At 38.0% G+C, this 11,964-nt stretch overlaps 1 protein-coding gene across 8 annotated transcripts in view; it reads left to right on the top strand.

The window, feature by feature from the left end:
- The window catches only part of LOC108314094 (probable helicase with zinc finger domain), a 69,489-nt gene that overhangs the window by 37,986 nt on the left and 19,539 nt on the right, over nt 1-11,964 (top strand). For 7 of the 8 annotated variants that reach the window (XM_017542823.2, XM_017542828.2, XM_037743588.1 and 4 more), the window contains 3 exons: nt 3,238-3,362; nt 5,593-5,649; nt 10,697-10,748. In XM_017542823.2, coding sequence (XP_017398312.1) covers nt 3,238-3,362; nt 5,593-5,649; nt 10,697-10,748 — 234 coding nt within the window. Of the gene's footprint in view, nt 1-2,513; nt 2,536-3,237; nt 3,363-5,592; nt 5,650-10,696; nt 10,749-11,964 lie in introns of those variants that run through there. The other variant, XM_037743592.1, reaches the window with a different exon arrangement.

Below are 11,964 nucleotides of genomic sequence, written 5' to 3'. Positions count from 1 at the left end.
CGCCTCCTGGGTTCAGGCAATTCTCCTGCCTCAGCCTCCTGAGTAGCTGGGATTACAGGCACGCGCCACCATGCCCAGCTAATTTTTTGTATTTTTAGTAGAGACGGGGTTTCACCATGCTGACCAGGATGGTCTCGATCTCTTGACCTCGTGATCCACCCGCCTCGGCCTCCCAAAGTGCTGGGATTACAGGCTTGAGCCACCGCGCCCGGCCTGCATCTTAATTGTTAATCCTTGTCTTGTGATAGCCAGAGGCTGTCGAACCCCAACAAAGACAGATTTTGCTGAAACAGTTGAATGGAATATTACTCCTTTAAGATTACTCAGTTTCTAGTGCAAAACATTCTAAGTAAGACATATTTCCAGTGTTAGAAAATATCACAAAAAGTTATGAATGAAAGGGGGTAGAGACTTAGATGCAGATATACAGCAAGCCGACAGAAGTCCTCCTTTGTACCTCCTAGTGAACGGAGAGGAACAATTCAGTTTGAGAACAGTTATGTGCTCACAGTAGAATCTCACACATAGTTGATGGGAAGGAGCTGTAACTTTTTTATAATTGTTCAAGATTAGATTGTTAATGATATCTCTTTTGGCAAGGTCAATTATTATAGCTGAGACAAGTTTAATAATACAATAGGCCATACATTTTATTTTTCCCAAGTTTTTTCAGGATAATAAAGATAATAAGGAACTAGATTGGCAGCATTGCAGTTTAATTTTGTTACATGATACAGTAGCAGGAGAGGTTTTTATCTATAATTATTGACTATTTGTATGCCATAGTTTTTCATATGGGATCCTCCCCTACATAAATCGACCCGCTAGAGAAACAGGAAGAAAGTATATCAGTACTGCTTCTTGTCTGAAAAAGAGACAGAAAAAAGGGGAACATAAATGTGACAAATATTAAGATACAGCAATGTAATGGAAGAAACTTTGCAAAATGAAATTCAGCAAATACCTCGTACAAAACCAAAGATCTATGAAATGTGTTTTTAAAATATTATGTGATTTAATACTCTTTAAGTATGACATCGTCGTATGAGGTTGAAATAGACTTTTTCATTCCCCCAAACATTTTTCAGCTCTTGACAACTAGTTTCTTAATATCCTAGTTACTAAAAATGAACTAGGATATTTCCTCAGCAGTGCTCAGTACTGCTGTAAAATTTTTAGAAGGGGAAGGTAATATGTAGGGAACTCATACAGGAGACTGCTAGATACTTTTATAATTAGCATAATTAATCTTTACCACAACCTTATGAAGTAGCTACTGTCATCTCCATTTTATAGGGGAGGAAACAGGCTTAGCAGTCCAACTAATCCATACCTTAGTAGGAGTGTCATTTTTCTTCAGAATAATTTTTTTTTTTTTTTTTTTGAGACAGAGTTTCGCTGTTGTCTGCCCAGGCTGGAGTGCAATGGCATGATCTCGGCTCTCTGCAACCTCCTGGGTTCAAGCAATTCTCCTGCCTCAGCCTCTTGAGTAGCTGGGATGACATTTGCTTGCCACCATGCCTGCTAATTTTTGTATTTTCAGTAGAGATGGGGTTTTACCATGTTGGCCAGGCTGGTCTGAACTCCTGATCTCAGGTGATCTGCCTGCCTCAGCTTCCCAAAATGCTGGGATTACAGGTGTCAACCACCATGCCTGGAAAGAGCGTTTTACTTGTATTATCTCATTTAATCTTTAATGGCAAATTTATACGTTTCTTTTTTACAGATGGCCACACTGAGGGTCAGATAAAGTAACTTGCCCAACATCAGATTTGAATAGTTTTAGGAATAGTAAGATCTGAGGGAGATGAATACTTACCTTGGAACTCTATAAGACACTCCAGACATTCTTAATGATGCCTTATTGGAGTATTTAACTTAATTGGAACTATCTAGTGACTGTTGAGAAGATGCGTGATCTGTAATATGGATGAATTGAAACAACAGGTTTGCCCAAACTAAAAATGATTGAATAAAACCCTGTTAAATACAGAAAGACTGCAACTTCAATTTAGTAATCTGATTCAATAAAGGATATATGTAAAATGTTTTTATTACAGTGTTATTTTTAATAGTTAATAATTGGAATTATTATCTTGCAAAGGAAGTGTTAAATTGATGTATCTACTTGATAGAACATTATATAGCCAACAAAATGATAAATATTAGCACTCTGATCACATGGAAAATACTGAACATGCTGAGGGCAAAAAACAATACAAACAAGTTGGCATCAGTTACAGTCATGTAAAAATTACGTGAATATTGATCAGAATTGGAGAAAATGAATAAATGAAAACTGAGTGGTGAGATTATGATTAACTTTTATGTAGAATGTTATTAGTTTTATAATGTTTATGTAATAAAAAATCAATATGAGAAGATATATTCATAACAACAAAAATATTAACAGATCCAGTGGACTTTAAATAGATGGTATGTTATACTGTATTTAAAACATTTCCTTGGAAATAATTAAAATAATTTCTAAAATATTTTCTTTCAGCAAATTATTTTCTTGCAAAGGAAGCTAAAGTATGTACAAACTAATAATAGAATCTTGGACTTAGCAATGCAGAGAAGGATACAGATTGCTCCACTAGTTGAACCATTAGCAGTTGCTATGAGAAATCATCTCAGATGACATGGCATAAAAATGAATATATTCTGTTTTGTTAGAAATATGATCCTCATGATTGTATTAGGTTAAATCTGCAAACCATTGCCAACAAATTTGGGTAGTATTTTCTGTGGCCACTAGACAATTGGATTCTTAGTGAATCTTGTTGGATTTGATAAAGACTAATTCTTAATTGCTTAGGAATATCTAGTTGAGATTTGCAGTTTCTATTCTTATTCATTTTAATGGCACCTGGTTTTATGCAACTGTAAAAAACATGAGAACTTTATTCAACTAAGTCTGTAATTTAAAAACCCTCATTCACCCAGAATTCATAGCTTGAACAGTATTTTCCCCTCAAGAGCTTTAGGATTGATTCTTCATGTGATTTTGATCTCAACTGGTTGTAAGTTCGGTATGTTCATGGCCACAGGTTTTCTTCTTGTCCTTGTGTGCCTGTTTTGGACAGTACAGAAACACCACTGCTTCCCTCTAGTATTTGACGTTACTTTTTTAGGATATAAAATGCCATACATGTGATAGTGTGTTAATATTATAATCAAGAAAAATGTGTATTAAATGCCATGTGGTTAATGATGGCTATTCTTTCATGGCAGTGCTGGGAGAAGGACTGGCTAAGGGAGACGATGCCTTCCGGGCAGTGCTTTGCTGCATGCAGCTGAAAGGGAAGCTCCAACCTGTATCCACCATTCTTGCCAAGTCACTGACAGGAGAGTCCCTGGTATGTTGATAAGCTCTAATTTTGAATGCCTGAAAACAAATTTTTATTTGATTTCTGAGGTATATTGTGGGGAAAAAAGTGTATTTTTTTTTCTCTTAGTTCTTCCTATCAGAAAGCAAAATTCATGAGGATCTTGAGACAAGGTCTCAATCTGTTGCCTATGCTGAGTTAAGTGGTGTGATCACGGTTCACTGCAGACTTAACCTCCTGGGCTCCAGCAATCCTCTTGCCTCAGCCTCCTGAGTAGCTGGGACTATAGATGTGCACCACCATCCCTGCTAATTTTTGATTTTTTTGTAGAAGCAAGGTCTTACCATGTTACCCAGGCTGGTCTTGAACTCCTGGGCTCAAGTGATCCTCTCTTCTTGGCCTTCCAAAGTGCTGGGATTACAGGCATGCACTACCACGCTCTGCTAATTTTGTATTTGTAGTAGAGATGGGGTTTCTCGGTGTTGGTCAGGCTGATCTCAGATTCGCGACCTCGAGTGATCTACCCACCTCAGCCTCCTAAAGTGCTGGGATTACAGATGTGAGCCACTGCACCTGGCCAGCTTTGATTTTTTTTAAGTGACGGGATCTTGCTGTATTGTTGAGGCTGGAGTGCGGTGGCTAGTCATGGAGTGATCATAGTGCACTACAGCTTTGAACTCTTCTGCTCAAGTGACCTTGTTTAAACCTCCTCAATAGCTAGGACAACAGGCCAGGCATATGCCACTGTGCTCAGCACTATATTTAATTTTTTGGCTTTTTTTGTTGAGATAGTTGAAAGGCTACTTTTTGAAACTTTGGAATTGATAATCTATAGAAAGTGGAACAAAAGATATATAATCTTTTTTTTTTTTTTTTAAACCAATTGGTAACTTATGAAATCTGTTGATAATTTTCAAGAATCATAATGAAAAACAATGTTGATAATTTTCAAGAATCACAATAAAAAACTTTGCTATGCTGTGTGAATTCCGTATATTTTACCTATTCTTCTGAATTGATATAGATGATGCAATTATGGGGCAGATTTGTGTTTTTACTGCAAATATTAAATAAATAATTTGGTTTGAAAAAAGAAGGTAGGAGGCTGGCACAGTATCTCATGTCTGTAATCCCAGCACTTTGGGAGGCTGAGGGAGGTGGAACACCGGAGGTTGGAAGTTCGAGACCAGCCTGACCAACATGGAGAACAGCGTCTCTACTAAAAATACAAAATTAGCCGGGCATGGTGGCAAATGCTTGTAATCCCAACTTTTGAGGAGGCTGAGGCAGAAGTATCGCTTGAACCTGGGAGGCAGAGTTGTAGTGAGCCGAGGTCACGCCATTTCACTCCAGCCTGGGCAACAAGAGGGAAACTCTGTCTCAAAAAAAAAAAAAAAAAAAAAAAAAAAAAAACAAGAAGTTAGGAAAGTACTTGGTATATTGTTGAGTGTAATGTATTGGCCTATCTTGGGATAGTTATTTTCTAAGGAATTGTTGTGCAGTGAATTGTTTAATTATGTTTAAGTTGAGCAGTATCTTTTGATTTCACCAGCTTCAGAAATGAACTTAAAAGCTAAAATGTAGTAGCATAGAGGAATTATATAGCTATATAGTTCTAAATAGATGATAAAGGAATATATCTCTTTGTTATTAAGATGATTTTATCATTAAAGGGCTTTTCTGTATAAGCTTATTACAGTTTTACCTGTTTTAGTAAAAAGTAACTTGCTTTTAAATCTCAAACTAGTAAAAAGTAATTTGCTTTTAAATCTCAAATGAAATTGAGATTTCAGAAAAGTATTTTCCTTCAATAGTTGCATTAAAGAGACATTTTTAAAGTGGTGTGAACAGCTTACATGAATCTTTCTGAATCATGGCTGAATTCACCATTTTGTACATATAAGCTTATTAGGGAAAAGGTTAAAAACAGTTATAGGTTATTTTCCTTTTCATTATGCTATCCTGCTTTACAGTGGTACTGTTGTTAAAATTTTCTTGACTTAATTTTAATTAAAGTAAGGTGAATACAGTGGTTTTACTTACCAGGAAAGGCACTCTGTATAGTTTTTTGGGTTTAACCTTTTTAACTTTCCTCATAGATGTGTTGCTTTGTTATTATGGTTAATGGTAGTAGTGATGAGGGATAAGATAACATTTTTTTAAAAAATAAACTTCAGAAACAACAGAGGAATTGAGCTAAGTTGCCATAGTAAAGAACTAATATGCAAATTGTTTTTCTCTTTTTTATTCACCCTTTCAGAATGGGATGGTAACAAAGGATTTGACAAGACTAAAAACACTTCTGTCAGAAACAGAGGTAAGACCATTTCAGTGGATCTGTTTGGTAGAGTTTGACTCAACCTGGCTCGTAAGCATTATATATTAAAATTTGGAAAACCATTGTGGCATCAGCCAAGAAGGCAAGGCTGTGAAGGTGGCGTAGTGGGGCCTTCCATGTGGGGCCTTCTCTTGTAACCCCCTGTAACCCAAAGTCTTGTCTTTGGAACACTGCTTCTTCACACGGCTCCTCTGTGTGCCAGGCTTCTGTTCTCTGCCTAGTGGACAGAACTGATGTTTTATTAGCTATTTCTGGACAACAAATGGGAAGATGATTGGGGAATTTTAATTTTTAACTACTTCTGGCTACTAGAAAATGAAATGCCATCATTAAAAATGAGATACCCCTCAAGCCTTACTTATTTATTTATTTAAGATGGGGTCTCACTCTGTTTCCTAGGTTGGAGTGCAGTGGCGTGATCCTGGCTCACTGCAGCCTTGACCTCCCTCAGCTCAGGTGATCCTCCCACCTCAGCCTCTTGAGTAGCTGGAACTACAGGTGCACTCCACCACCCGGCTAATTTTTTTATTTTTAATTTTTGGTAGAGGTGGAGTTTTGCCATATTGCCCAGGCTGGTCTCCTGGGCTCAAGTGATCTGTCTGCCTCTGCCTCTCAAAGCACTGCAATTACAGGCATGAGCCAACATGCCAGGCCTTCCTTTTGTATTTTTTAAAGCAACTGACAGAAGTCTGTGCCTTAAGGACTGTCTTTAAGGAATGGTTTAGGAGATGGAAATAATGTGTATCAGGGTAAATAGTGAACAAAAAAGTGCTCCAGTGAAGGACTGGGAGGACACATGGAAGGCCAGGGACAACAGTGGCATGTAAAAGGCCCCTAGCTTTGTAAGTCTCAAGTTTCTTTTCTTCATATAGGCATAAAAAAGTATTTTTATTTTTAGATGTCCTATTTAAAAAAATAGCCATTTCATCAGCTTTTGTCATAAGTGGAAGCCCACATAAAGTGATTAATTGGCTTATTTACTCAAGAATTGAGCACTTCCTATGTGCTAGGTACTATGCTCATTGCTGGGGTACAGCACTGAATATGGTTGTTGTCCTCTTGGAGGTTAAAGTTTTAGGAAGGAGATAGGCAACAAATACATGAATTAAACAACTGTAGGTATAATTCACAGAGAGGTAGGTGGTATGAGGGAAAAGAATAAACTCTTTTGCTGGAAAAATCACTGGATTCAGTGGCCAGGGACTGAGACAGTGAAGAGCTGAGAGTTAAGAAAGTGCTTGTCTCATGGAGAGAGGTGGAGGGCATTTCAGACAGACAGACAGAGGGGATTGCAGAGACCCTGGTGTCAACCTTGACCTCCTGTGGATTTCCTTTTTCATTCCAGATCTACATCCTGTTGCATGTAAGGCCACAAATATCACTTGACTCTTTTTGTGACTATACTTTTGGAAGAAGTGACTTAAGTTTTTGTAATTTTTTCTCTATCTAACTAGAGTAGTAGTCTTTTTGGTTAGTGAACTGATGCTATTAAAAGATAACCATTTAGGAAAAGCTAGCAAATAATACTACCCTTATTTATTATTGCACATGACATTTAAAAATAACAACAATTTGTTATTTAAAGATTGGGCTTAGCTGGTATTTAACTTGTAAATGCTAATGGATGAGAATAAAGACCTGGAACTAATGGCTGATTTATAAAAACAAAAACAAGTATTCTTTAGTGAATATTCTTTAGTAAAATTGAACATATCTGATTAATAGATTAGATGCTGAATTTACAGTTCTAGCAATGTAGTCTTTGGCTGTTTTTCCTGAAGATGTCAGTAAAGATTGATGATGATAAACTGTAGCCTTTTAGTTTTGGAGTGTGAGCACATAAAGAGTGTTTAAAAAACAGACACAACACTTTTGGAACCTAAAAGCCAGGACATCTAAATACTTAGCCAGGCTGAGTGCCTTACTTTACCAGCTCTCCGCCGAGCATGTGCTGCTCCCCACATCCCCCCCGAGACTGAGAGCTGCAGTGTCAGCACAGGCCCACGCGGGTCCTTACTGATCCTCGCAGGCGCTGACTGCTGAAATGCACCGCGGGGTGTTTTCTCCAATAGTTATCAGTGTTTTAGACTTAACTTTATGGCCATAACATTTTAATAATGTTTACTAAACATCTTTATTCCCATGATTTTTCTTGCACATTTGGTAAATTTATTTTGATAGGTTTTAAAAAGGAGATACTTTAACATTTTCATACTTGCAGTGAATTTTTAGCTTATCTATTTATATATGTTATGTAAATAAAATCATTTTGAAGGGCTAGTTTGTGACAATGGCACACTAGACCTTGCTTGGAGAATTTAAAAAGATCTTTTAATGGTTTCTTTTTTTTCAGCAGCATAGAATGCTTATAATATGAATAATTCCTCCTGATTTATTTGTTAGTCTGTGTATTCTTTTATGCAGCCCTTCATTTTACAAAAAATAATGGGTTGCCTTTAAAAACTCCTTAGTAAGCGCTTGACTGATAATCAGAAGGCATTTTCCTGTGGAAACAGTATTACAGTGTTTAGTTCAAGCCCAACCTAAAAAGTACAATTTAATCAACCACATATAAATTATAGTGATAGTATTGTTTCATTTATACCCAGTTAGCATTCATGACATTCTTTCTATGGTACAAGATATTCCAAATTTCATCTTGGGATACTGTTTCCTTCTTCTGATCCAGTTTAACATTTACTGAGCACCTGTGCTATTCAAGGCTGTGGAAAGCAGAGATGTCTGTGAAAAACAATCTGGCAGGTCAGTCAGAGATGCACATAGCTAATGTGCACACAGGGCAGCCTGCGATCAGTAAGTGCTATCACAAAATACAGGCAGGGAAGGGAAGAACTCTGCAGGTTAATCAGGGGGGCAAAAGTATGAGAACTGAGTTTAAAGGCTAGGGATAGCTAAGTGTATTAGTCTGTTTTCACGCTGCTAATAAAGACATACCTGAGACGGAGTAATTTATAAAAGAAAGAGGTAATGGACTCACAGTTCCATGTGGCTGGGGAGGCCTCACAATCATAGCGAAAGGCGAAAGGCACATCTGACATGACGGCAGACGAGAAGAATGAGAGCCAAGTGAAAGGGGTTTCCCCTTACAAAACCATTAGATATTATGAGACTTATTCACTATCACGAGAACGATATGGGGGAACCACTCCCATGATTCAGTTATCTCCCACTGTGCCCCTCTCACAACAGAAGGGAATTATGGGAGCTACACTTCAAGATGAGATTTGGGTGGGGACACAGCCAAACCATCTTACTAAGTAAAGACCCAGAGGTGATTTGATACAGGGCAAGATTGGCAAGCTGTCAGTTGGTTCAGGGATAAATGAGACAAGCGGTAATGAGGGCTTTATCTGGGACAGTGGTAGTGGGAGGAGAGACAGAGATAAGAGACATTCTAGACCTGCTTAGACAAGATTTGGAGAATACTTGGGCTGGGTGCGGTGGCTTATGCCTGTAATCCCAGCAGTTTGGGAGGCTGAAACAGGAGAATCACTTGAACCTGGGAGGCAGAGGTTGTGGTGAGTGGAGATCATGCCATTGCACCCCAGCCTGGGCAACAAGAGCGAAACTCCATCTCAAAAAAAAAAAAAAAAAAAAGATTTGGAGAATATTCAGCGCAGAATAGGAGGAGGAGGAGTTCTAGATGGCTTTAAAAATTTAAGCTTGGTGGCTCTCTTTGGGTAAGAAGAATCCGTTAACTTGGATAAGGAACACTGAAGAAGGATCAGCTTTGGGATAAAGTTGATGAATTTTGCTTTGGGCATATTGTATTTAAAATGCTTCGGTAAATCATCCATCTACCCACCCACCCACCCAGGCACCTACCCATCCATCCAACCATCTGTCCATTTATCCACCCACTCACCCACCCATTCATCCAGCATTTACTGAGCACCCATTATGATGTACCAGAAACTTTGAGAGGTGCAGGACTACAGAAAGGCAGTTACAGACTGCTGACAGCAGATCTGTATGTAGCTGATAATGATCCAGCATGTAAAGTGTTACAGAATAGTTTAGAAAAAGTGCTATGGGTGCTATGGTTGGCATTTTGTTGAAATTTGAGGTATAGAGCTTACGGTAAAGTTACAGCCTAAAGCGCAGATTGGGGATTTATCTGAGGATGTTAGAGGGAATGGATCCTTAGCCTTGGACTCTACTGTGGGAGAAGGGCTCATCTTAGAGTGAGTGAGGGACCTGGCAGGAAGTGCTCCCAGGCCCCAAAGTGGTAGCATGCCATTATAGCTGCAAGAAAAAGGAACCTCTAGCCAAGCACGGTGGCTCATGCATGTAATCCTAGCACTTTGGGAGGCCGAGGCGGGTATATCACCTGAGGTCAGGCGTTTGAGACCACATGGTGCAACCCTGTCTCTATTAAAAATGCAAAAATTAGCCACACGTGGTAGTGGGTGCCTGTAATCTCAGCTACTCAGGAGGCTGAGGCAGGAGAATCGCCTGAACCCGGTGGGCAGAGGTTGCAGTGAGCTGAGATTGCGCCACTTCACTCCAGCCTGTGTGACAAGAGCAAGACTCCATCTCAAAAAAAAAAAAAAAAAAAAAAAAAAAAAAAAAAAAAAAAAAAAAAAAAAAAAAAAAAAAAAACAAAAAAAGAGAAAAGGAACCTCTGTAATCAGACATTTTCTGGGTGTTATGAAGAGGAATGGATGAAAGGTGCTACCTGGTGAGGTTCAGGACTGAAGACTTAGACTTCTCTTCTGCTGCCAGCTAATTTCTGTGTAGGAGATCTCAATCAGTTTCCTTAATGAGAGCCTCATTAAATACCCTAAACATGTATTTACATGTTTTCCATATTTAATTATAGTTTAACATAGAAAAAGACAAAAAATCATTTGGAACATATTAATGTTATTAAAAATTTCTGTTATTAAAAATTTCTTAGTATTCCAACTTCACCTATGTTTCAATATTGAAAATGTTCAAATTTAGTTTAGTATTAATTGGTTATTTCTTCTTTAAAAAATGTCTTTCATTTGGAAAATTGCAGACAGCAACTAGTAACGCCCTCTCTGGATATCATGTGGAAGACTTAGATGAGGGTAAGTGCTAAACTCTGTGCAGCTTCTGGTAGCTGTGAATATGGGCTTTGCTGTTTTGTCAATTATTGGGAGAAGATTTACTGAGTTACAGTACATATAAGTGAAGATGTAGGAGAGAATATAAAATTTTAATTTTAAGAAGTAGGTATAGACCAAAGCAATTTTCTCTCTGACACCTTTTCATAGAATAATGGAGTAATGGAGGTAGGCAGTAACTTCAGAGGTCATCTATTTCATTTTCCTGCCTCCATGTAGGACTAAATTTAAACATCATTCTTAACAATCGGTAGAGGGAAGAATTCTCTTCTCTTTCTGTCCTACGCTAGTATAGTTATTACTTTTTGGAAGTTTTGATCTGTAAGCTGAGTTGTTTCTGCCCTAATTGAAGTCTGTGATCTTCTATCCTCTCACCAGAGGAAAGGGAAAAGAGGAACATGCATTGAGTGCCTGCTGAATGTTGTGTACTATGTGCAGTGGCTTTCACAAAACATGTACTGACTTCTTAGAATCCTTCTTCAGCTTTTTGACAGGTGTTGAAACTGACATTAAGGTTTATTAGTTGCCCCAAAGACACATAACTAGGAAGAGATGAAGCACAGCTTTAAACTCAACCTAGTTAAATATCTTTCTTTTCCTTTTCTGGGGGGCATAGTGACTTGTGAGGAAATAGAAAATGGCTGGAAGTTCCTTGAAACTTACTGCTGCTCAGCCTCTGGAAAGCTCTAGTCTATTTTTCTCATAATCGTTTTTTTCCCTGGCTAATTTAGAAACTCTTATCCAAACAAATCAAAGTTCACTGTATTCAGAAGTAAGTAAATATTGTGTTTTTAGCTCAACTTTTTGAATTTTATTTCAATTACAAAAAAGGATTACATTCTACAATGACTTGTGTCAGACAATTTCTAAGGAACACGGATGATAACGTGATAATGTGGAACTTCTTCTCACTATGCAGTAGTGGAATTTGTTATGTAAGCTTTCCTTCCAGGATGCAGTGATTTTCTTCCATTCCTGAAGGAATTCCTGATAGACAAGCTTCTTGTGCCTAAGAAATGACAACCCACCCGCCTTGAGTTGTTAGGGAAGAGATGGCACTGGAAACCTGTCCACCAGGTGCTAGGACAGAGTCAGAGTCACCATCTTGATTTAACTAACTTCTGGGAAACTGCCTCTTTCTTTCTTTCTTTCTTTTCTTTTTTTTTTTTTTTTGTTGTTG

Source organism: Cebus imitator, unplaced genomic scaffold (assembly GCF_001604975.1).
Source record: "Cebus imitator isolate Cc_AM_T3 unplaced genomic scaffold, Cebus_imitator-1.0 Scaffold148, whole genome shotgun sequence".
Classification (NCBI taxonomy): domain Eukaryota; kingdom Metazoa; phylum Chordata; class Mammalia; order Primates; family Cebidae; genus Cebus; species Cebus imitator.
Note: the sequence above shows the minus strand (reverse complement) of the source record. Positions and strands in the feature narration are given on the sequence as shown.